This window comes from Nycticebus coucang, chromosome 20 (genome assembly GCF_027406575.1).
Source record: "Nycticebus coucang isolate mNycCou1 chromosome 20, mNycCou1.pri, whole genome shotgun sequence".
In the NCBI taxonomy this organism is placed as follows: domain Eukaryota; kingdom Metazoa; phylum Chordata; class Mammalia; order Primates; family Lorisidae; genus Nycticebus; species Nycticebus coucang.
In genome coordinates, this window is record NC_069799.1 from 25461773 (window position 1) to 25486262 (window position 24490).

A 24490-nucleotide genomic window follows, 5' to 3' on the forward strand; every position below is an offset into this window, starting at 1 on the left:
ATAGTAAATAACTCTGTCTTCTATATAGACAAATAAGGAGACTGCTGTACTTTATGAGTATTAGGACCCAAATAACCAGATACTCTCATTTTATTTGCATCCACATAAAACGTTTCTTCATGTGGGATGGGTTCTAATTTTACTACTTTAGGTAAAATCTACGAAGTATTTTTAAGGAACTGAATTCTTTTATTTAGAGGAAAATGGTTATCTATCACTCCAATATAGTCTGATAGTGAAATTTGCCATTCAGTATTTAATATAAGTAAATAAGAAATTTGATTATTAGTTAGAGGAACAACAACTTTTTTCAGGATGTCTTCCTACTAATTGCCTTAAAAGCTGTCTTCCTTTTAATATTATGAAAGCCATTTTTTGTATGTATGTTTTCATTCTTTTAGATGCTTTGTTAGGTAAAAAGCACCATTCTACAAAGACCGTTTCTTGCACAATTACTCCTGTAGGAGAGTGCATTGATGGAAAAAACATAAATATAAAAATTATTATTTTGAGTAATTTGATTTAATTGAGCATCCTGAATACATTCCTCAATCCATTTTAATGACTTTTCAGCCTCAGGAGTAAGTTGTCTGGGACTGAAGATCAGGATCTCCTTCCAAAATGGAAAATAAATTAGTAAGAAAATAAGAGAGAATTCCCAATGTTGGCCGCACCCAATTAATATCAACTAATAATTTTTGAAAATCATTTAATGTTCTAAGAGAATCTCTTTTCTTTTTTAATTAAATCATATCTGTGTACATTAATGAGATCATGGGGCACCATACACTGGTTTTATAGACCATTTGACATATTTTCATCACACTGGATAACATAGCCTTCCTGGCATTTTCTTAGTTATTGTGTTAAGATATTTAAATTCTACATTTACTAAGTTTCACATGTACCCTTGTAAGATGCACTGTAGGTGTAATCTCACAAATCACCCTCTCTCTGCCCATCCTCCCATCTCCCTCCCCTCCCTCTCCCCCTTCCCCATATTCTTAGGTTGTAACTGGGTTATAGCTTTCATGTGAAAGCCATAAATTAGTTTTTTTTTTGAAAATTATTAAGATTTTAATAAAGCACAGTGAAAATATTCCCCTCAGGATGAAAATGATAATATTTACACACTGAAAATATATCCTTGACAATAGTCATTGTTTGGCTTTAAAGTATGGTAGCATAATCCTCTCAAAGAATATTTCTGATGTAAAAAGTAATCAGTAGTATACAGGCAATGTTCCACTCTCCCCTAGTAATTCCCTTAGTTTGTACACCTTTAATTTCTTCTCAAACTATTTTTTTTCTTTGAGACAGACTCTGATGCCTTGGGTAGAGTGCCATGTCATCACAGCTCACAGCAACCTCCAACTCTTGGATTCAAGTGATTCTCTTGCTTCAGCCCCCCAGGTATATAGGCACCTGCCACAATACTCAGCTACTTTTTCTATTTTTAGTAGAGATAGGTCTTAGTCTTGCTCCAGCTGTCTTGAACACTGAAGCTCAAGCAATCCTCCCACCTTAACCTCTCAGAGTGCTAGAATTATAGATAGGAGTGAGGAGTGAGCCACTGTGCTGGGTCTCTTCTCAAACTACTGAAAAAATAGAAAACAAATGGTGGTAGTGAACCAGATATAAAAACTCCAATGAAGACCTTAAAGTTAACAAATAACTTTAAAAAGAAGATATTTACACTCAATTAACCTAGAACTTGGTAAATATGGGTTTTTGGGCTTATTTTTCCTTGACCTATCAAAATTCTCAGAGGCTTCAGAAGATGTGGCCCTCCAGAGTATCAACATGTTTTATTTGCTGATTTCACTACTAATCTTATTTGTTCCATATTATTATTTTTTATAATTTGTAACTAAAAAAAGGATTATGTTTATTGAGGGCAAAGGGATGCAAAAAATGTAAAAAAAAAGCTCCTCTGATATTTAATCAACATTTTCTTCTCTGTTTGACAAATGGGAGTTGGATTTTATTTGTGTATATTCTAAGGATCCTGATCTGCTCATGAAATCCCTATACAGGAAGAAGGTGTTGGGCAGATGTTTGAAGCAATCCTTTGAGAGAATACTTTTCAGGGCAGAGTAATTGCTCGGTTCTGCCTACATTTTTCCCTATGTGAACTGCATGACACCATGGCACTCTACCATTTTGCTTCACGTGTACTACAAAATAGTCATTACATGCGATGGTGAGGCCTGCAATTAGGGAAAACCCAATTTGCCATCTTGGCACTGGTCCAGGTCCTTCATTATTTTGTCTAAGGCCAGAGGGTCTTTTTGATTTTCCAAAAATCCTGGGAACTCCTTCTCTATGAGCACTCTGAGGTCCTCCTTTGTTAAGTAGCCTTTATCCCCTGCAAATTTGTGGGGACCATGTGTGAACATCATTGTTTCCATGGCGTGCTCCATCTGAGATGGCATTTTGGGGAGGTCTACTGAAGTCCAGGCTGAGAGGCACAGCAGACACTAGCTAGCTGGGTGCAGGGCTTGTTTCATATTCTGTTGGCTACTTTATTAATATAAATTTAATCTTTATAAATAAAAAAAGTTTTCATAGCAGCAAATCTATGTCCATTACTATAAAGTTTGCTTTCAAGAAGATTTGATGTCCCATCATGATTAAAGTATCTGCTTCCAAAGTAACTTCATTTGCAAAATGTCAGTAAAGTTCATAGGTCTATTAATATTCAAGCCATTCTGTCATGTAAATACAGTTAGATGGTGAAATCTCACCACCTTCATGGCAGTCATCAAACACTGGGCAGAGACCACAGGGTGGACGGACCAAACCCATGGGTGGGATGATTGGATTGACTGCTATGAATAGCTTCATATGTCCATCTACACTGCCAACTGTGCCTTCTTTTGCAGTGATGATAGTCATATCCACTTTCCCATCATAAATGAGTGTATTTAGAATGGTTTCAATATCCTCCATGGACAACTCTACATTACTGATCCCTAGTTCGCAGATATATTTCCACACTTCATGTGATGAAGCAAATGAACTATTTCTTTGTATTACTGGATTCTGTTTGCTTTCTTGTGCTGTTTCTGCCTTGGTTTGTAGGAATTTAAAACACTGTTGGTTAAGCACCTCCACAAACTCAGATTCAAAATCTTGGTCACTGTACCAAGCCCCTCCAGTCACAGAGCGGTCTGGCTGCATGTTGTAGAGCATATACACCTTCTTTTTGGAGGCTGCTACAGACTTAACAGCTTTAATGAGCTTTTTACTTTCCAAGTTCTTCAGAATTTTATTGATTTCTGTTAATGGCAAGTTACTTTTGTATCGGATATCTCTGCTCCATATTCCTTTATTTCCTGCATCTTCTAGGATTTGATACACTAGTTTTTCTTGGTTATCTGATCCTTTCATTTTACCAGCATTCTGAGAGTCCTTTACTCTATATAAAAAGCCTGTACTGCTTCTTAAGAGGTCCAACTGACCCATGGACAATAGCCTTTTAATGGCCACTGCCCGCTGCTGGGCTTCTATATGAGGCATTTCATTCTGGATTACATGGTCTGTGATTCCATGAGGAAACTGGTGACATAATTCTATAATCCTGTTTACTATTTCCACAAGATCTGTGTCAGGCGGCTGCACCTTCACCTTCACCTCAGCCATGAGGGCGCAGTTCCCAATTCCTGGGGGAAGAGGCACACCAAGTTGCGGGTTACCAAATCCAAGAAACCCAGGAACTGGGCCCAGTGTGTGGGACCTTTTTTGTCATCCATAAATTAGTTTTATAGTAGGGCTGAATACATTGAATACTTTTTCTTCCATTCTTGAGATACTTTACTAAGAAGAATATGTTCCAGCTTCATCCATGTACACATGAAAGAGGTAAAGTCTCCACCTTTCTTTAAGGCTGCATAATATTCCATGGTGTACATATACTACAATTTATTAATCCATTAGTGGATCGATGGGAACTTGGACTTTTTCCATGACTTAGCCATTATGAATTGGGCTGAAATAAACATTATGGTACAAATATCTTTGTTATAATGTGATTTTTGGTCTTCTGGATATATACCTAGTAGTGGAATTATAGGATTGAAGGGCAGATCTATTTTTAGATCTCTAAGTGTTCTCCAAACATCTTTCCAAAAGGAATTTATTAATTTGCATTCCCACCAGCAGTGTAGGAGGATCTCTTCTTATTTGAACTTTCTGAGGAATACCATTTTGAGCAGTGATACAATATTCTAAATATTCTCAAGGCTCTTGAGTTTGAATTTCATCTTCTGCTAATTGAAGACCATATTCCTTAAATTTAGAGCATGCAAATTGATGTAATTCTGTAATTGGTTAGGACATGGATGAGCTAATAATATGTCATTCATATAATGTAAACACATGCTTTCTGGAAAAGATTTTCTAAGTTTTTCTAAAGGTTGATCTGCAAACAATTGACAGAAGGTGGGGCTATTGAACATATCTTGAGGCAACACTTTCCACTGAAATCTCTTAGTAGGTTTTTCATTGCTTAAAGAAGGAATGGTAAAAGCAAAGTGTTCTACATCTTTTGGTTGCAAATGAGTATTTAAAAAAGTAATGTTTTAAGTTAATAATGATTATAGGATAATGTTTTGCTCATACTAATTTACATAGCTATGATTTAATAAAAAAATAAATAAAATAAATAAAGTAGATTGGGAACTCCAAGTTGTAAAGAACCCATTGGTTGAATAACTGCATTAATTTTTCTTAAATCTGTTAACAGTCTCCATTTTCATGATTTCTTTTTAATTACAAAAATTGGGGAGTTCCATGGGATGATATAAGGTTCAATATGTTTAGCTTGTAATTGCTCATTTATTAATTGATGTAGCGCTTCTGATTTTACCAAAGGAAGGGGCCAGTGCTCCACGCAAACTGGCTTGTCTGTTTTCCATTGCAAGGAAAGGGAGAAGTGCTGGGCAGAGGCCCCTAGGAAAAATCCTTCGATAACGAAGGAAGCCCTATGCCTGTGTTATTGTGGCCAATTCGAGTTACTTCAGGGTCTCTAGATTGGCCAGGCTGAGTTGGATTATAGCCCATATGAAATATGTTCTTAGCAGCTTTTGAAATTGTGGGGATGGTAAGTCTAGCTCCCCACTGTTGTAACAAATCTCTGCCCCATAAAGTGATGGCTATGGGAGCAATATAAGGTCGGATGCGAGCTGTTTGTCCTTCAGGTCCTTGACAAGGTAAATCAAAAGTACTTTCTTCAATATTAGTCATTGTTCCAAGCCAAACAAAAGTAGCTTTTACTTGGGTTTTTGACCAATACTCAGGTCACATGTGAGATGCAATGATAGTGACATCAGCTCCTGTGTCCACTAGTCCCACAATTTGAATATTTATGTTCAAATGTCACCTTACATTGAGGGTGAGCATCACTCCAGAAAGTATGCCAAAAGACATGTTTGCCTGTTCTTCCAAAACCACCTTGCTTTTATGGTATGGTAAAATTAATATTTGAGCCACATGATGTCCTGCAGGCAATTGGATATTTTTTTGTGGCTGAAGCCATTATTAAGATTTCACCTTTATAATCCTCATCAATTATGCCTGGGTGTACACAAAGTCCTTCCATAGTGAAACTGCTTCTTCCTAATATTAACCTTACAGTTCCTGAAGGTATGGCACTGTAAACTCCAGTGGGTAATTTTTTAGCAGATTCTCCACTGTTAAGGTTAACATCTATTAATATGGGGAGCTGCACTTCCTTGAGTAGCATGAAATAAATCCTGGACATGAATTTTGTTTACTGAACTTGTTCTGATTCATCTGAGCATGGGCTTGGCCGTCGCTTACTGGGAACTGCTAGAGAAGGGAGCTCAAATTGTTTTTCTTGGGGCTTTCAGCTAGCCCCGCATTGAAGTTTCCCTGATTCTGGAAAGTTGAAGGTAAAATGTTGCCGTCTTTGTCTTTAACCGAATGGCACCCATTAGTCCAGTGCATGCCTTTGCCACACCGGCGGCATAAACCCTGTGTCTTAGCCTCCATTTTAGTTTCAGTTTTGCCCTTTCTACATTCCTTTCTAAGGTGAACATTTTTTCCACAATTGTAACACTTAGGTTTCACATTACCAGATTGTAAAGCTGATGCCAGTAAATTAGCTTGAAAAGTGCCTGATCCAACTTTGTGGCACACATGAATGCATTGGTCAAGGGTGACATCATCCTGATTTCTAAGACCTGCCATTGCTTGTTTACAATCTACATTTGCATTTTCAAAAGCTAATTGCATGAGTAACATTCTTTGAGCGTCTTCACCAGGGATTTCATGGCAGATGTTAAAGGAGCAAGGAAATCAATGTATGGTTAATTATTACCTTGAAATATTTTAGTAAAAAACTTCCTAGTTTATCCTTTTTCATCAAGATGCTGCCATGCTGTATAGCAAATATTCTGAATCAGTGCTAGTAAATCATTAGAAAAATTTCCCTGGGCATTAACATTCTCAAAACGTCGAGGTCCAGTCAATTGTTCAAAATTGAAAGTAGGAGGATTTTCAAGCCTATTACGGTGAGACTGCTTTTTAGCTTCCTCTGTCCACCAGGATTTAACTTGGATAAATTGTCTGGGACTTAAAGTTGTGCAGGCCAAAGCATCCCAATCTATAGGGATAAGTAAATGATCTCCACAATATGATCTTAAAATTCCCATGACCTATGATGAATTTGGGCCATATGCATGAACAGCTTCTTTTAAAATTTTCAAAAATTTTACCCCAACATTAGTATATGTAGTTTGGACTTGTCCTGCAGCATTAGTTTCTCTCTGTATAGGAAATGCTAAAGCATTAACTAGGGGAACATCAACAGCTTGCGAAGGCAATGCTGAGGACTCGGCATTTTGACCAATGTTAAAAGTTGCCAGATCAACAGGAAAATGAACTCTCGTAACAAACTGAGGTTCTGGAGGATTTGGCCACACTGGATAGCAACCTAAAGGGGTGGTGGGAGTTAAAGTTTTATTTTGTAAAGTCGGGAAAAACTTGTTTTGGGGAGGTTTTGAGTAATGTTTCTCAATGACCTGGCAACAGTGGGTCAACATTTTCTTAATCTCAGCCACATTCTCACTATCAGAAAAATTAGTCATAGTATGATTTGAATCACTTTCAGTTTGATCTTTCTCTGATTCTTCCTTAATCTCTGAACTTTGTGTAGGTTCATCATCCACAGGTTCCTCATTCTCTTGTCCCTCTTCAGGAAGCAGGGGAAGAAGATCTTCAGTATGTTCTACGTTGGAACTAGATTGTAACGGTTCCAATATCTCAACTTATGCATTCTCCCCTCTGACGTGTGCATCTTGGAGCCTTGCCAACACTCCTCCAAACTTTTAAATTTAGCTAATTTTTCTTCTTTGGTGTGAACCAATAACAATGTTTAGCCACAACCTGAAACAAACCTTATAAAGTTTTAATTTTTATATGAGTGCCAGTGGTTTTTAATAAGGTTTTTAATAAACACACATACTGTTCTTGTAAAGATTGAGAATTCCCCATTGTTCCTCTCTTATTTGCCAAAAGTCTCACGTACTTACTGTGCAATCGTTTCCCTTTTGGTTTCAACATACCAAGCTACCTTAAGCCTTCCGCTGCACAAACAGGAAGGCAATCCCGAGTAAGTGGGCCTGGTGCTGTCCTCAGGAAGCACATCCTGCCAACTCCACCATGTTGTTTGAAGCGACCTTGCAGAGTGTAAGACCTGCAATTGAAATTCTGTAGAAAGAAGGGAGGCCACAAGCTCTCTTAAGCATGTAGCAAAACTTCTTTATTTTACCACAAATTATATAAGCAATACTACATGTACACACTATTAATTAATAATCTTGTGATTCAAATTGCATGGTCCAAGCTTCATGCTGCCCAGCACCAGTAAGTCTACTGATCAATCAATAACCTTTCTGCTACACATATCTAAAGTTATTCTTTTACTATATAATTAAAAACAAAACCACAAAACAAAGCTTTGAGTGAATAAGCTGACTGAATGCTTGACCTTTAACAAACCATCTGGAGGCAGTTATTCATCTTAGGGAGTAGTCTGGAAATTCCTTAGATATACAAGTAGCTGCCTGCAGACTTGCCCTCATGAAGCCAGGCCTTTAGTCACTTGCTACGTGACCAGGCCTGTAGCTATACAGGTTTTTTCTTTCCTTACTTACAAAAGACTGTAAACTTATTCTCTCAGACTGGAAGTGTTTAAAGGTTTATTTATATAGGCTTTCCGCTTATAGTACTTTATCATTCAATTTATCTTGGGAGTGAAATAGACTTATTATATTTCATTTGAAAGCTTTCTGGAAATTTACCAGAAGTTAGCTTGTATTTTTCTATTATCACCTAGGCCTGACACTTTTCTGCTTTAGCTTATGCTCACTAAGCCTAATGAACATAGGCTAAATAGCTGAAATGGTTGCTTCTCAGCTAAATGTATCCTAACACAGGAATGTGACTGCTTTTTCTCCTGCAATATCATGAGTTCCACAGTTAGAAACCTTTTCTTCTCTACTTGTGATGTTCCTGCCTAATGAGCTTGTTTCAAATACTCTTTTGCCCTTTTCTTATAATAAAGAGGTGCTGAGAAATCCTTCTCCCTTACAGATATAGCAAAGTCTTCTCTTTATTCTCTCCATACAGATTCCCATATGCCCTAGAATTTTGTCATCACATATTTATGTTTTTAAAAAGTATGTCCTATAATTCTTCAAATGTTCCCATTGTGCCTATTTTAAATTGAAATCTGTGGATCCCCAAATTACCTGGTGTGGATGATGTAGGGTCATTGGATATTAGCAAAGAAGGAGACTATGGATTGTTCAGTTTCAGTCCATAAGCCCCATCAGCAAAATAAGGTAACACACATGCACTTTTATGGAAGATGACATTAACTGACTAAAGTAGCTCAAATTCTGAAAAACGAAATAATTAGAACAGCCTTACTTTCTAGGATGCTAAAGAAGAGTTTTTAATGATAGCATAAAGATTAGAAGATAGGACAGATATCTGTACCTTCAACTTTGAAAAAAAAAATTTAAGTGTTTTTTATGAGAATATGATGAAGTGCTTTGAGGAGAGTATCAACTCATATGCACCTTCTTAGATTCTCTTTTTATACCTCATATGGAAAATAAAGGCTCTAACTGTTTTTTACTGGGTCAACATTCACCTTGGACAAATCCAGTCTAATGTGTGACAAAATATTGTCATGGGACAGAAATATTGACATCCCTGTTGAGCTTCTTGGAAACTCAAAAATTAAGCTTCATCTAATATCTTCTGAATAAAAAAATGCATTTGGCAAGATCTCCAGTTCATTGTTGCACACATTAAAATCTTAGGGCTTCCATTTAGCTCACCAGGATGTTTTCATGTAAGAAATATGCACAGCTTATAGTGTATGATATAAGCAAGGCACAAGAATACACATGCTCGTATCGGTGGCCTTATTTTTGCACTGTAACACAAAAAGCACAGTATCTACACTGGGATTCTGGATGTTATCCCATCCTCTTTCCTCAGTGTTAGAGAGCACATGAGGGAATATCTCTCTGCTATAACTATTACATGATACATTCAGTCATGTAAGACAAAAGAAGTTCTCACCAACTCATTTACATAAAAACAAAATTAAATCTTCCTATGGCATCATGATAAATATGATTTTTCTTAGTCTTTTTCTTTTTCAGGAGCTGTTGACATTCAGAGATGTGTCTATAGAATTCTCTGTGGATGAGTGGGACTGCCTGGACCCTGCTCAGAAGAATTTGTATCATGATGTCATGTTAGAGAACTACAGACACCTGGTCTTCCTTGGTGAGGATAACTAAAATACACATTTCTTACTGTACACTAAGCATTTTATATTGTTTCTTTGTAGGTGGGTTGTGGGGGAGATTCTTCTTTGACTACATTAGTTTTAGATTATTGTTTGTAAAGAAAATGTAAGTTCTTGGTATAGAAAAGAAAATATTTCAGATGTTATCTTGGCATTAATCTTAGCCTTTCTTGAGCTGATAAATATCCTTCCCTACACTGATGGTAATTTCAAAAATGTAGAGGCTTAGAATTGTTGCCCATACCCTTAAGTCTAGTTTTTAGCACCAAATTTTATTTCCGTAGTACTGGGTAGTGAAGAATTTTAAATGCTTCTGAAATATTTTAAAGTTTCTGTAAGAAAACTCTATTTTAGATTATTCCTTTAGGATCTCTAAAATGTTGTGATTTCTTCCCTAGGAAGGAACTAGATTGTTAATTTGAGAAGGCCAACAAGAGTCATGTTATTTTTTTTCTAATGAAACAGGGCTTACTGTCTCTAAGCCAGAGCTCATCACCTGTCTGGAGCAAAGCAAAGAACTCTGGAAGGTGAAGACTAACCAGATTGTGGTCAAGCACCCAGGTAGGTTGGAGTGAATGGAGCAGATAACACTGGTCAGAGGTCCCAAGTTGAAGGAGGAAAACAAACAATGCAATGTGATTAGGGAAATCAGCTTAATTGAGAATGATTTCTGGAGGCACCTGTGGCTCAAGTAGTAGGGCGCTGGTCCCATGTGCCGGAGGTGGCGGGTTCAAACCTAGCCCTGGCCAAAAAAAAAAAAAAAAAAATAGAAAATGATTTCTGGGAAGCCTGGGTTTCTTTCCCTTGTTGTTACATAAAGGCACCTCTGTTCTTGTTTTCATTTCTTATGTTTATGTTTTCTCATTGGGACAAAGTCTCACTGAGTTCCCTTCAGACCAGCGTGCCATGGCATCAGCCTAGCACAGACCAAACTTAAATTTCTTGTTTCAAGTGATTTGTTGGTCTCAGTCTCTCGAGTAGCTGGGAGTACAGGTTTCTCCTGTAGGCCTGGCTAGTATTTTTACTGTTTTTCAGTAGAATCATAGTCTTGCTCTTGCTCAGGCTTGTTTCAAACTCAAAAACCCAAGCAATCCTTTTTTTTTTTTAATTATTAAATCAGCTGTGTACATTAATGCAATCATAGGGCACCATACACTGGTTTTATAGACCATTTGACATATTTTCATTACACTGCTTAACATAGCCTTCCTGGCATTTTCTTAGTTACTGTGTCTCAAGCAATCCTTTTACCTTGGCCTCTCAGACTGCTAGGTTTACATGTGTGAGCACCATGCATGGCCCTATTCTTCTTTTTAATTTTAATTTTTTTGAGACAGTGTCTCACTTTGTCACCATGGGTAGAGTTCTTTGGTGTCACAGCTCACAGCAACCTCAAATTTTTGGGCTCAAGGAATCCTCTTGCTTCAGCCTCCCAAGTAGCTAGGATTACATGTGCCTACCACAATGACTGGCTATTTTTGTTTGTTTGTTTGTTTGTTTTAAGAAACATCTTAGTCTTGCTCTTGCTTGGAGTGGACCCCTCCTGGTGAGCTCAAGCAATCCACCTGCTTGGCCCTCCTTGAGTGCCAGGATTATAGGTGCCTGGCTTTTTATTTTTAATTTTTAGGAATTTAGTTTTCAGTGATATTCTTTCTAATTTACAAGAAAAAAGAATTTTCTATGGCTTATACAGGACTGGAAAATCTGACTGCTGTGTGATTGATTTTGAGCACATAAAAATATTTGTGTATTTTTGAGGATCTCTGAAACATTTTTAAAAAATGTTCTTTAAGCAGGTATGGTGGCTCACTTCTACAGTCCTAGCACTCTTGGAGGATGATTTGGGATGATCATTTGAGCTCAGGAGTATAAGACAAGCTTGAATAAGACTGAGATCTTTTCACTACTAAAAATAAAAAAAATAGCTAGGCATTGTGGTGGTTGCCTGTAGTCCCAGCTAACTTGGAGGGCTTGAGGCAGAAAGATTACTTCAACCTAGGAGTTTGGAGTTGCTTTGAGTTAGGGGGCTGCTATGGCACTTAGCCTGGGCAACATAATGAAACTCAAAACAACATTTTTTTTTTTAGCATCCTGTTCAAAATATGAGTGTGAACAGTTGATACTAGTATTTGGGTCAGGTATCTCAGGACACATCAAATAGATGGCATATGTCTTCTGCTTTATAGTTTTTGATTCAATGAAGGTTTGAAATAAGATTCTGCAGAAAGTATAGTCAGTGAATTTTATCAGAATACTTAAGAATCTCCCCCAAATATAAAAAAAAATCATGTTATTTAACTTCAACATTATCTCTGTATGAACTGTGAAAAATAGTTTTATTTGTATATGCTTTAATTTCTCAACTTCAATATAGTTAAAGGTGTCTACTCTGTACATTTCTTACATATACTATGTCATTGGGGAGTTACCCTATTCCTGAACATATATTAAACTCTCTCTTGTTACAAGATCACTTTTATATGTTTTTTTGAGACAGTGTCTCACTCTATCACCCTGTGGTTGAGTTCAGAGGCATTGTAGATCACAGCAACCTCAAACTCTTGGGTCCAAGTGACTCTCTTCTCAGCCTCCCCCGTAGGTGGGACTATAGGCACCTGCCACAGTGCCTGGGTAGTTTTTCAATTTTTAGTAGAGAAGGGGTGTTGGTCTTTCTCAGACTGGTCTGGAACACCAAGACTTAGGTGATCCACCTGCCTTGGCATCCTAAAGTGATTAAGATTACAGGTGTGAGCCACCATAATAAATATGGTATAATAAATAACTCTTATTTTATAACTATCTCTTGCTGAGATAAATAAATAACTCTTATAACTATTTCTTGCTGAGGATAGCTTATCAGGACTATATTATTCACACACACACACACACACACACACAAACACACACAAACACAGTAGAACTTTGTAGGTTTACCACTCAAGGGATTGTAAAAATCTTGTCAACATACATAGGTAGTTAGCATAAGGAATCTGGCCTAGTTTACTGATATGTACATGTGGTGCATGCCTACTCTATGTACATTAGATTAACTTGGGGAGGTGGTCAGTGTTGGGAGGTGGTTAATTGGAGGTTCTACTGTCTACATACATGTACATATACACACAAATAGATATATAAACATAGATACAGATACACAAAAGTGCCACGGTCTCTAGGCCTGTCTACATGGTTATGAGTGACCATCTCCCTTCAGGTCTCTGGATGGGTAGGAACACTCCCAGATCATGACTAGGAGAAGTTGGAGATGCCCATATAATCACTTCAGAATTCTCAGTGGGGTTTGGTGCCTGTAGTATAGTGGTTACAGCACTGGCCACTTGCACCAAGGCTGATGGGTTTGAACCTAGCCTCGGCCAACTAAACAGCAATGACAACTGCAACAAAAATATAGCGGGGCATTGTGGTGGGTGCCTGTAGTCCCAGCTACTTGGGAGGCTGAGGCAAGAGTTTGAGGTTGCTCTGTTTTAGTGTTTATTCTGAGTATCATGTAATATTTCATTGTGATTTTGCTTTGCATTTCTTCAATAGTTAGTAATTTTGAGCACCCTTTCAAATGCTTGTTGACCATTTATATATCTTTGAAAATGTCAGTTCAGTGCTTTGTCAATTTTTTTTCTTTTTTCTTTTTTTTTTTTTTTGAGATAGAGTCTTGGTGTCACCCTTAGTAGCGTGCTGTGGCTTCATAGTTAACAGCAACCTCAAACTACTGGGATCAAGCCACTATCTTGCCTCAGCCTCCCAACTATCTTACCTCTCACCCTCGGTCACAAGTAACTGTGACTACAGGCACCCACCACAAAGCCCAGCTATTTTTTAAGAGAGGAGGTCTCACTTTTGCTCAGGCTCATCTCAAACTCTCGTGAGCTTGAGCAGTCCTCCTGCTTCATCCTCCAAGAGACACTGTGGCCAGCTTTATTTTTCTACTTTTGATTTGAGGGTTCTGTCATGTTAGGTTTAAGTAATACACAATGTTCAAGTTGTCTGTTATCTTATTAATCTTTTTTCTTATCTTTTAATTGATTACTGAAAATGGTGTCTTATGAAAGGGTATAAAGCACACCTCCTGGGTGAGGGACACAACTATAAGCGGGAATTTACCTAACAAATGCAAACATTGGAGCCTAATTTTTTTTTTTGAGACAAAGTCTCAAGCTTTTGCCCAGCATAGAGTGCTGTGCCATCATAGCTCTCAGCCACCTCCAACTCTTGGGCTCAGCAATACTCTTGCCCCAGTTTTTCTACTTTTAGTAGAGATGGGAGTCTTGCTCTGCTCAGGCTGGTCTCAAACTCCTGAGCTCAAGCTATCTACCCTCCTCACCTTCCAGTGTTTTAGGTATATAGGTGTGAGCCACCTTGCCCGGCCTGTAATCTAAATGTTTGTACCCTCATATTAATCTGAAATTTAAAAGAAGAGAAAATTAAAAGTTGGGTCTTAAATTAAAAATGACCACATGGCCTTTTCTTCCTTTACTTTTGGCATAATTTATTTCATATATTTGAAATCAATGATGTTACACATACATGTTTATATTATACAAGATATATAATAGACCTAAAGGAGGTTTGTGACTATATATAGATATTAAGGATTTTTGTAAAGAGTTCTATTCTATTACTACTACGTTTTTCTCCTGACTGTTTAGGTCACAAATGTATATTGTCTGAAATAGCTACTTTATCCACTCTGAGTTACTATTTGCTTGACATACAGATGTTTTGTCTTTTTACTTTTAGCCTATTTGAGTCCTTAAAGCTACAAGGAATCTTCTCTAAACCTACTATTATAGAAGCTCATTTATTGTAAGTCTATTCAGCCATATCATCTTTTTAGATTATTGAGTTATTTACATTAAATATAAATTAGTTAAAGTGACTATTACTTTATTTCTTCTAGATATTTTCTCCTCAATTAATCTCTTGCTACCTTAATTTTTGTTTTATTGATTTTTGTAATTAGTCTGATTGCTTTCTTAGTTTACTTCACATGAATTCTACAGATATTTTCTTTCTGAACACCTTGAAGAATGGAAATTATAAAAAGTTCTTAAGGATATAACAATATTATTAATATTATTTAGACTCATATCAAGCTAACTTCAATTGAATGCAAAAATTATAACTCTTTATATTCCTTATTTTGTTGTTCTATGGGTTTTTTATTTTTTTTTTGTTTCATTTCATTTTTTTGTCAGAGTCTTACTCTGTGTCCATGAGTAGAGTGCTGTGGCATTATCATAGCTCTCAGCAACCTCAAACTCTTGGATTAAAGAGATCTTCTTGCTTCAGTCTCCAATAGCTGGAAGTACAGGCACCTGCAACAACACCTGGCTAGGTGTTTTTTGTTTTGTTTGCTTTGTTTTTTGAGACAGAGTCTCACTTTTGTTACCCTCATTAGAGTGCTATGGCATCATAGCTCATAGCTACCTCCAATTCATGGGCTCAAGCGATTTTCTTGCCTCAGCCTCCTTAGTAGCTGGGACTACAAGCACCTGTCACAGTGCCCAGCTGTTTTTAAAGATGAGGTCTCGCTCTGGCTCAGGCTGGTCTCAAACCTATTAGCTCAGGCAATCCACCTGCCTCGGTTTAGCAAGTGCTGGGACTACAGGCATGAGCCACCGCACCTGGCCCCCTTTGACATTTCTTGTTTGGCAGTTTTCAGCATTTATTTATCTTGATAAATGTTTATTTTTTTCTTTATGTTGAAGGGAAGCTTTTCTGGATACAGTACATGTGTTTTGAATTTTTTATTCTTTCATCACTTTGACTATATCATCCAACTCTTTTGATACAGAAGGTGTGTATTGATAAATTCATTAGTGATCTCAGAAGAGCATGTTTAGAGATGACAGTTCTATTTCCTTTTGTGCCTTTTAAGATTCTCTTGTGTGTCTTTCAAATCTTTGATGTGTCTTTTTATGGGTCTCTGTGTTTCTCCTAGCTGAAGTGCAGTGAGATTATTGATATGCTGTACCTTTTTTTTTTGGTTGCAGTTTTTGGCCAGGGCTGGGTTTGAACCCAGCACCTCCGGCATATGGGGCCGGCGCCCTACTCGTTGAGCCACAGGCACCGCCCGATATGCTGTACCTTTTTTTAACCTTTGAAAAAGTCTCTCTTTTCCACTCTTATTCAACTTCAGAATTTCTCTTTTTTTAAAGCTTTTACTTTTTGTTGATATCTCCATTTTTGTGATTTTACTTGTCTGTATCATTCCCATTTCACCCATTTACCATCCTTAAGATAAAGTTCTTAGGTAATTTAGACATCTCTGTATTTTTTGGTTGATTCCACTTTATTTATTTTGTTTCTTTGTGTTATGTTACCCTAATATTTTGTACATGTTGTAATCTTTATTTTTTTTTTTGAGACCGAGCCTCAAGCTGTCACCCTGGGTAGAGTGCCATGGCATCTTAGCTCACAGAAACCTCCAACTCCTGGGCTCAAGCAATTCTCTTGCCTCAGCCTCTCAAGTAGCTGGGACTACAGGCGCCTGCCACAATGCCCGGCTATTTTTTTTTTTTTTTTTTTGGTTACAGCCCTCATTGTTGTTTGGCAGCCCCCGGGCTGGATTGGAACCTGCCAGCTCAGGTGTATGTGGCTGGCGCCTTAGCCGCTTGAGCCACAGGCGCTGAGGTATGTTGTAATCTTTCATTCGTTTTTGAGGATCATAAAATGCTCCTTTCACAAAATTCATGGTACGGCTTTATCTTACAGGACTCTGACACAAATTAAACTAAAGAGTTGAGGCAGTTCATTATAGATTCTGAAAGTGTTTTGCCTGTGGAATTGTATGGATATTATCTAGTTGAAGCATTTTCCATACATTTCCTACTAAGAGCTTGTAATCACTTGCTGAACTTGAATCAGTCTGTTGTCTTGGAGTCTCTCTGATACTGTAACCATATTTTGCCTTTGGTTTCAGCTCCTCCAGTCTGTTTTTTGAAACTATAGCACCATTCCCGTCAGCACTCTCCCTCATGGGAGACATAACCTATCTTTAGAAAAGCCCTGAAAAGCCAGTTAAGTTAATGCAGGTCTCACTATTTTTCTTTTGCTGAAAAAGTTTAGTTTCATATACACCATGCTGTTTTAAGATGCAGGAATGTTTGTGGTATATAAGTAGAGCAAGTTTTCCTCCAAAATTTTGTAGATTTCGTCATCATTATTTTTGTTCCCATTGTATTTTATATAGTTACATATTTTTGAGACAATGTCTTTCACCACAGATAGAGTTCTGAGGTATTATAGTTAACAGCAACCTCAATCTCCTGGGCTCAAGAGATACTCTTGCTTCAACTTCCCAAGTGGCTGGGACTATAGATGTCTGCCACATGCCCCAATAATTATTTTCTATTTTTGGTATAGACAGGGTTTCACTGAGACTCAGACTGCTCTCAAATGCCTGTGCTCAAGCGATCCACCCACTCACCTTCCCAGAATGCTAGGTTTACAAATGTGAACAACGGCACCTGGTCTATATATGCCTCTTCACATTGTTCTCACCTAGTGGGCTGAAAATTCTCACTTGGTTTTTATAATTGACAAAATGCTGAGTATATTTCTTACATACATGTATCTCAAAAATTACTAGGACGTATGTGCTATACTATGCCATCTTGCTACTGTGCTTGGCATAATTTTACAGAAAAAATTTGTAATGTATATTTATTCAATTGTGATAAATACTCAGTGTCATAATTTGGTATTTTTAAATTTCTTTCAGTTATATCTAATCATTCTACCCAGGGCAATTCAAAAGTGCTGGCATAAATATTTTATTACCAGAGATTATCCTGAGAATATATCAAAATGATGGCCCTGAGAATTTAAACTTAATAAAGTACTGGGATCAGGTGTATGAGTGTAAGCCACAGAAAGTGTGTCATAATGGACTGGATGAATGTTTAACAGCTATGCATGGTAAAATCAACCAATGCAGTAAATGTCTCAAAGTTGTCAGAAAATTATCAAGTCTAAATAGACATAGGATGATATGCAATGGAGAGAAAACTTTATAGAGTGTAAAAATTATGGGAAAGCCTTAAATCTATGCTCAAACTTTGGTAAACATAAGATAACATATTTTGTGGAAAAGCAGTACAAATGTAAAGAATGTTGCAAAGTTTTTAAATTGTGCTTAGGCTTGTCTAAGCACAGGGGACTTTATACTGAAGAGAAAATCTACTATTACAAAAATGATGACAAGTGTCTTACCTATACCTCAAAACATTCTAACCATAAGACAATTTATGATGTAGAGAAACCCTACAAATGTAAAGAATGTGGCATAGCCTTTAACCTGTACTCAAACCTTTTTCTAGGAAAAAGAATTCATTCTGGAGAGAAACTATACAAATGTGAAGAATGTGGAAAAGCCTTTAACTATTACTCAACGCTTTCTGAACATAGAAGGACTCATTCTGGAGAAAAATCCCACAAATGTGAAGTATGCGGCAAATTCTTTAACCATTGCTCAACCCTTTCTGTATATAGAAGAATTCATTCTGGGGAGAAACCCTACAAATGTGAAGAATGTGGTAAAGCCTTTAACCAGTCCTCACACCTTTCTTTACATAAAAGATGTCATTCTGGAGAGAAACACTATGAATGCCAACAATGTGGCAAAGGCTTTAAGAGGTACTCTTACCTTTCTGTACATAAAATAATTCATTCTGGAGAGAGACCCTTCAAATGTGAAGAATGTGGAAAAGCCTTTAAGCAGTACACACAACTTTCTGGACATAAAAGAATTCATTCTGGAGAGAAACCCTACAAATGTTAAGAATGTGGCAAAACCTTTACCCAACACCAAACCTTTCTAAACATAAAATAATTCATTCTGGAGAGAAACACTATAAATGTCAACAATGTGGCAAAGACTTTAAGAAGTACTCAGATCTTTCTACACATAAAAGAATTCATTCTGGAGAGAAAGCCTACAAATATGAGAAATGTGGAAAAGTCTTTAACTAGTACTCACATCTTTCTGGACATAAAGGAATTCATTCTGAAGAGAAACCTTATGACTGTCAACAGTGTGGCAGAAGCTTTAAGAGGTACTCGAACCTTTCTGTACATAAAAAAATTCATTCTGGAGAGAAACCCTATGAATGTCAATAAAGTGGTAAAGTCTTTAACCAGTACTCACACCTTTCTGTACATAAAAAAAAAAAATTCATTCTGGAGAGAAACCCTATGAATGTCAATAATGTGGCAAAGTCTTTAACCAGTACTCACACCTTTCTGTACATAAAAAAATTCATTCTGGAGAAATACTGTACAAATATGACTAGTTTGGCAAACCCTTTAACTAAGGTTCATATGAGCCTGTATATATATATATATATATGTATATATATATATATATATATAGAACAGAGAAACACTAGAAAAATGAAGAATGTAACAATACCTTTACTTAGTGTTCATAACTTACTAATTATGAACTTAGTGTTCATAATTCACACTAGAGAGAAATTATACAAATTTGAACCACATGGCGATGCACTTAACCAGAGCTCAAACCTTAGTGCATATAAGAAAATTCATACTGGAGAGAAGTCTTACAAATGAGAATAATATGGCAAAGGTTGTAACTGGTTCTTGGCCCTTAGTAAACATAAGTGAAATCATGCCAGAGAAAAATCATCACAATATGAAGGTGTGGCGAAGCTTTATGCCAGTAGTCAGTTTTCTGTACACAGTAGAACTTGTGTTGAAGAAAAACTATACATATGTTGAACTTCTGCTCAAACCATTCTATATATGAAAAATGTATGACAGAGAAAACCCCAGAAATGTGAAGACAGTGTCTAATCCTGTAAGCAGCATTCACACATTTCAGTACATAACAACTCATAGAGAAATTCTATATAATGTCTTGAAATATTTCTCATGCTTTTTAATCATAATTGGTATAGAATAAATATTCTACAACTGTCAATTGTGTCTTAAAGTTGTGTTTGTCCTGTTCCGTAGGGCTAGTGAGAGACAGGGGCAGATGATTCTAGGGGATGCCTTGTCCATAATAAGAGGAACAAAATTACTAGAGGGAGCTGCCAAGAAAGAACAGCAATTCAGGAAGGTTTTCAAAAACTGAACTGATGTTTGCTCTACAAAAATGACTCTCAGAGGTAGAGAGGCCACAGTGTGGAGATATGGCCAAGGCCACAAAAAGGGTTCTTTCCAGCATGCATAAAAGTAAGGTGACAATAGCCTCAAGTGTCCAATTTTCATACAAACCGTAAAATTTTCACCACTTTTATCACAATTAACAAATACTATGACAACTTCTGGAAATTGCTTTATAGGGATAGAAATGCGAGGACTCTCCACTTGGGAATTTCTTCCTCTTTCCAGTAAAAATAGTAAATATATTATCCCCACCACCACTTAACATAGATTTGGAAAACAGCATGAAGGGGAAAAATCTCACTAACCCAGGGTGTTCTCCATTTGATAACGCAGGTGTCTTCCTTCTTTGGAGCGTACTGTGCTTTAATAAACTTTGACTTTTTGCTCACTTGTATCTACTTGTTCTGCTCATTTGTTTCACTCTCTTGCTACTAGTAACTATGCTTTGTCACCTGGAACCAAAAACCAGGGAACACATACCTGACATTCATTCCCCATATGTGACATTTTAGTGCCAAAATTTGGGAGGAAAGTGTACATTTTCAGGAAGATAAGGTAATGGAACATTAGACATTCTGAATTCATGCTGCCTTATCCACATTACTTATTACACCTACAGATCTTACCCTCTTTGCTTTCCAGGTAATGTAGCTCCTTGCCTACCCCTGCTCCATTTTCTTCTTCTTCTTCTTCTTTTAATTTTCATCTCCACAATACACATCGTCCCCCAGTTGGCATACAAAAGGGCCTCTGGCTCCAAAAGCAGAACATTAAACCAGATTTCTAAGGCCTTGAGAAGGAGAATTGGGCTGAAAAGACAGCAAGAGAAAGCCAGGCCAGCATCAGTCCCCAAGAGCAGAAGGAAGCTTTTGAAATGGTTGCTAACCACTGGGAAGAAGGTTGTCAGGAACAGAGTTACTTGAGGGTCAGGCAAGAAGACACAAGTCCAAAGCTCTTCCTGCACCATGACTATGGGTTCCTGGAGTCGAGAATGTCTCAGGAAGCAGGCTTTGCTTGGTTTATCCCCTCACTACTGGAGAGATGATGTCCTGGAAGTGACATTTCCCTCTCCTGGAGATGGGGGATCAAACTTGCCTTCAAGACCCTGTGAAACCCCTGAACCAGCTCTGACTCTATGAAACTCTTTTAGTTTGGTGGATACGTTCCACCTTCAGAGGAAGATCCATTTTTAGATGCTGGGAAGGGTAGTTGTTGGGTAGCTATCTTTCTCTGTCACAGTAAAGAAGCTGATGTTCATAACATTAGAGGAACCCCTCTGTTCTCCCTGGATATTCAGGGCCTCTGTTTCCCTCTCTTATATCTCCTAAAAATGGAAGGTAAAATACAAACCTACAGTGTACTCTAAAGTCCCTCTTCTCCTTGTTTGATATGCCTTGTTTATTTCTTTTAGTTCTTTCCATCTGGCCTACCCCATTGTTTGATGAAGTGTTAACTATATGCTACAGCCCTAAATCCTTTAAAGCCACAAGTCTCTGGGGGTGGTGCCTATTGCTCAGAGGGTAGGGCGCTGGCCCCATAAAACCAGGGTGGTGGGTTTGAACTCGGCCTGGTCAAACAGCAACAAAAAAACATCTGAGCATTCTGGCAGGCACATGTAGTTCCAGCTACTCAGGAGGCTGAGGCAAGAGAATCACCTAAGCCCAGGAATCAGAGGTTGCTGTGAGCTGTGTGATGCCATGGCACTTTACCAAAGGCAATAAAGTGAGACTGTCTCTAAAAAAATAAAAATAAATAAAACCAGAGGCCTTCTTCACATGCCTTTAAATAGAAAAGACTTAACTGGATTGCATTTCCACTCAAAATAGGAAAAAAAAAAAAAACTCAAAGGAAGAAGGAACCAGGATGTAGGAGAGAGATGTGAATAAAATCATGAATATGAAGAAACATGGGTGGCAAGGAACACTAAAAGGAAAGAGAATGATTTTGTGTAGGACAACACCTAATAACAATATTTGTCCTAAAATAAGACTTGGTATAAGAACAGAAAATTCTGATAAACATAGAACTTCATATGTCAAAAATGGTGTATGTAAGGGATAATATTCGCAAAGGTAAATTTATGATAAATTTTGTATGTGAACAGGTTGGCCTAACTGAAAAGGGAATCTCCAAGTAAGTGTTAGTTTTGTTTTGAGACCTTGTTTAAAACCTCATCAGATTGCTGTGTTTTTGCTGAAAGTGACAAACATTAAGTTATTCAGCATCAATCTGTGACAGTAGTGTTAAATTTGCTGCTCTGTATTTTCTTCTGCCTGCCCGAAGCTGTATTTCCTTAGCTATGTGTTTTGAGATCACTACTCAAGGTTATGAGTTACTCCTTTGAAACTGAAGCAAAGGAAAACAGGAGCCAACTTTATCCTTTAAAACATCAGACTCTTTTTATCACTGCCTGATATTTTCACTCCTTCCTCTGTATCTTTAATTTACTCCTCATTCTTCTTGGCTTTTTGTTGCTAAAATAAGATGACAGAATGTGTATGTTGAAAACATATTTTTTCTTTCACAAGAAATTGCCGCGGACCGCCAGTCGAATGAGTCTCAGTCCGAGGGCTTTCAGGGCGAGAACGGCTCAGGTTGATTGAAAGGGCGACGCAGGAAAATGACAAACTGCCACACACCAAGGATGATGAAGAAAGCAGTTGTACTTTACTGATTTTTAGGCATGGTATTTATACATTTTTGACAATGTCTTACAAACTACAAAAGATATTTTTATGACTTGCTGATGCTTACAAAGTTCTTATCGAGTTTTGTAGATGGGAGTAGTCAACTGTCTTTTCTTAGACAATGTTTCTGCCCGTAAGGGGGAACAAAGGACTGCTGCTTATCAGCAGTTACTCTTTTACTTCTCTTTATCTATGTTTAAACCTTCTTTCTTTGTAAAACTGCTTTGTTCACATTTTGTATTTTTATATTTTTATATTTGATTATGATTTTTATGTTGTTAGTGAATTGATAGTGAATTATGTATATGTTTTAAGTGTATAGTGACAAAATTATAGAGAAAGCAATTTCATAGAAAACTTATTTCAAAGAAACAGTTTCAAAGGGACATAAGGTAGAGATAAGAGACCGGAGGGAGCGGGTATCTGGTAGGAACATCTTAACTTATCATCCCTGCATTCTCTTGATACATTGTTTCAATTAACTGACCTTTATGGTGGGAACGTGTTCCCTTGGAGACATTTAGTCTCCATTGTATAGATGAAGTCATGGATTAGTAAGTCATTATGTTTATTCTTAGTTTCTGAGGACATTCAAGCAACAATTAACCATTCAACTCAACAAACAAGTTTCAAACAGGTTTCAGGGTAAAGGTTATTCAGGCCTTTATGCCGCACCTCATGAATTCTTACGTTCACTAAAAGGCATGCTAGGCAACTTATGCGCTGCTGTTGCAGGCCAGGGGGACCGGGGGCAACGCTCCGGGGAGCACTCACCGCCTTACCACAGTTTTTACAACGCGGACAGAGCCATCCCGCCACGGCTTGATGCCGGGGGTGCGGCAAGAAATGACCAAACTAGACCTTTTCTGGTTGTGGTACAAACTGGGGACTACCTGCTTCTCCTTGCTGCCCTTTTTGAGTTGTGACTTTCTCAATCAAATAAGTTGTTTCAAATTGATTTTTCCCCTGCTGCATCTCTGATATTGAGAGAGGATACCCGAGAAGGGTGAGGTCTAGAAGAACAGGTCTTCTCAAGGAGACCACAAGTGTACACCTGCAGGGTCCTCTTCATGGTGACTCAGCTCTTGGGAATTTGTAAACTTAACTTCTGGGAACTTGGAAATTTCCAACTTCTGTGAAATTCTGTAGTTCTATAGGGGCTGGAATAGCATTTCCCACTTGATTCAAACTGGCCAATGAGAGACTACCTATGAGGTGCAACTTTTTGACTGTCAATGAAAAGGGAAAGAGAGGGTCAGAGACGGTGGCCATTTGGAATTCTTCTATGTCGTAAGCTCCTGGACGGTAAATAAAGCCCTTCTTAAAACATGGTGTATGGGTGCTCTTTCTCTCTGTCAGGCCTCATCTTCCTGCAACATTTTTGGTTCCCTCACTGGGAAGTGAGATCACCCTTGGAGAGAACACGCACGTGGTAGTTGCTGCCAATCCTCTGGACACCCATGTGGGGGCCCTGATTGGCCTGAGCGACATGAACCACTGAGCACGCGAGGGAGTCAATTTGGCCTACCTGTGTGGACACCTCAGCTGGGTGGAGAAAGGACCCCCTTGGCGGGTCTTCAAGGAGTCAAACACCTCGAGGAACTGGCATCCAGGAACAGGTACCTACACAGGGAGACATCTAAGGAAAGGTATGATTCATCTGGGGGTCCCATTACAGTTTTAGTGGAAGAAGGACCCTAATCAACTGCTTGGGATTAGATCACTAGCAGGTCTGTTGAGAGGTTTCACTGAGAGAAATCTGAGGGTAGAGTTGGACTTCCCTTCACAGGGCCTAGGG

At 37.9% G+C, this 24490-nt stretch overlaps 1 protein-coding gene across 2 annotated transcripts; it reads right to left on the minus strand.

The window, feature by feature from the left end:
• Window positions 1-2504: 2504 nt before the first annotated feature.
• LOC128573113 (DNA-directed RNA polymerase III subunit RPC6-like) lies at window positions 2505-3607 on the minus strand. 2 transcript variants are annotated; one of them, XM_053573306.1, is made up of 2 exons: window positions 3217-3607; window positions 2525-3072 (listed from the first exon to the last, which is right to left on the minus strand). In XM_053573306.1, exons 1-2 carry the CDS (start codon window positions 3520-3522, stop codon window positions 2695-2697), a joined length of 684 nt encoding a protein of 227 aa, XP_053429281.1. In that variant the 5' UTR covers window positions 3523-3607; the 3' UTR covers window positions 2525-2694. The 2 variants fall into 2 exon arrangements, with proteins under 2 accessions (XP_053429280.1, XP_053429281.1); XM_053573305.1 differs by having other exon boundaries at window positions 2505-3605.
• Between the last annotated feature and the right edge of the window lie 20883 nt (window positions 3608-24490).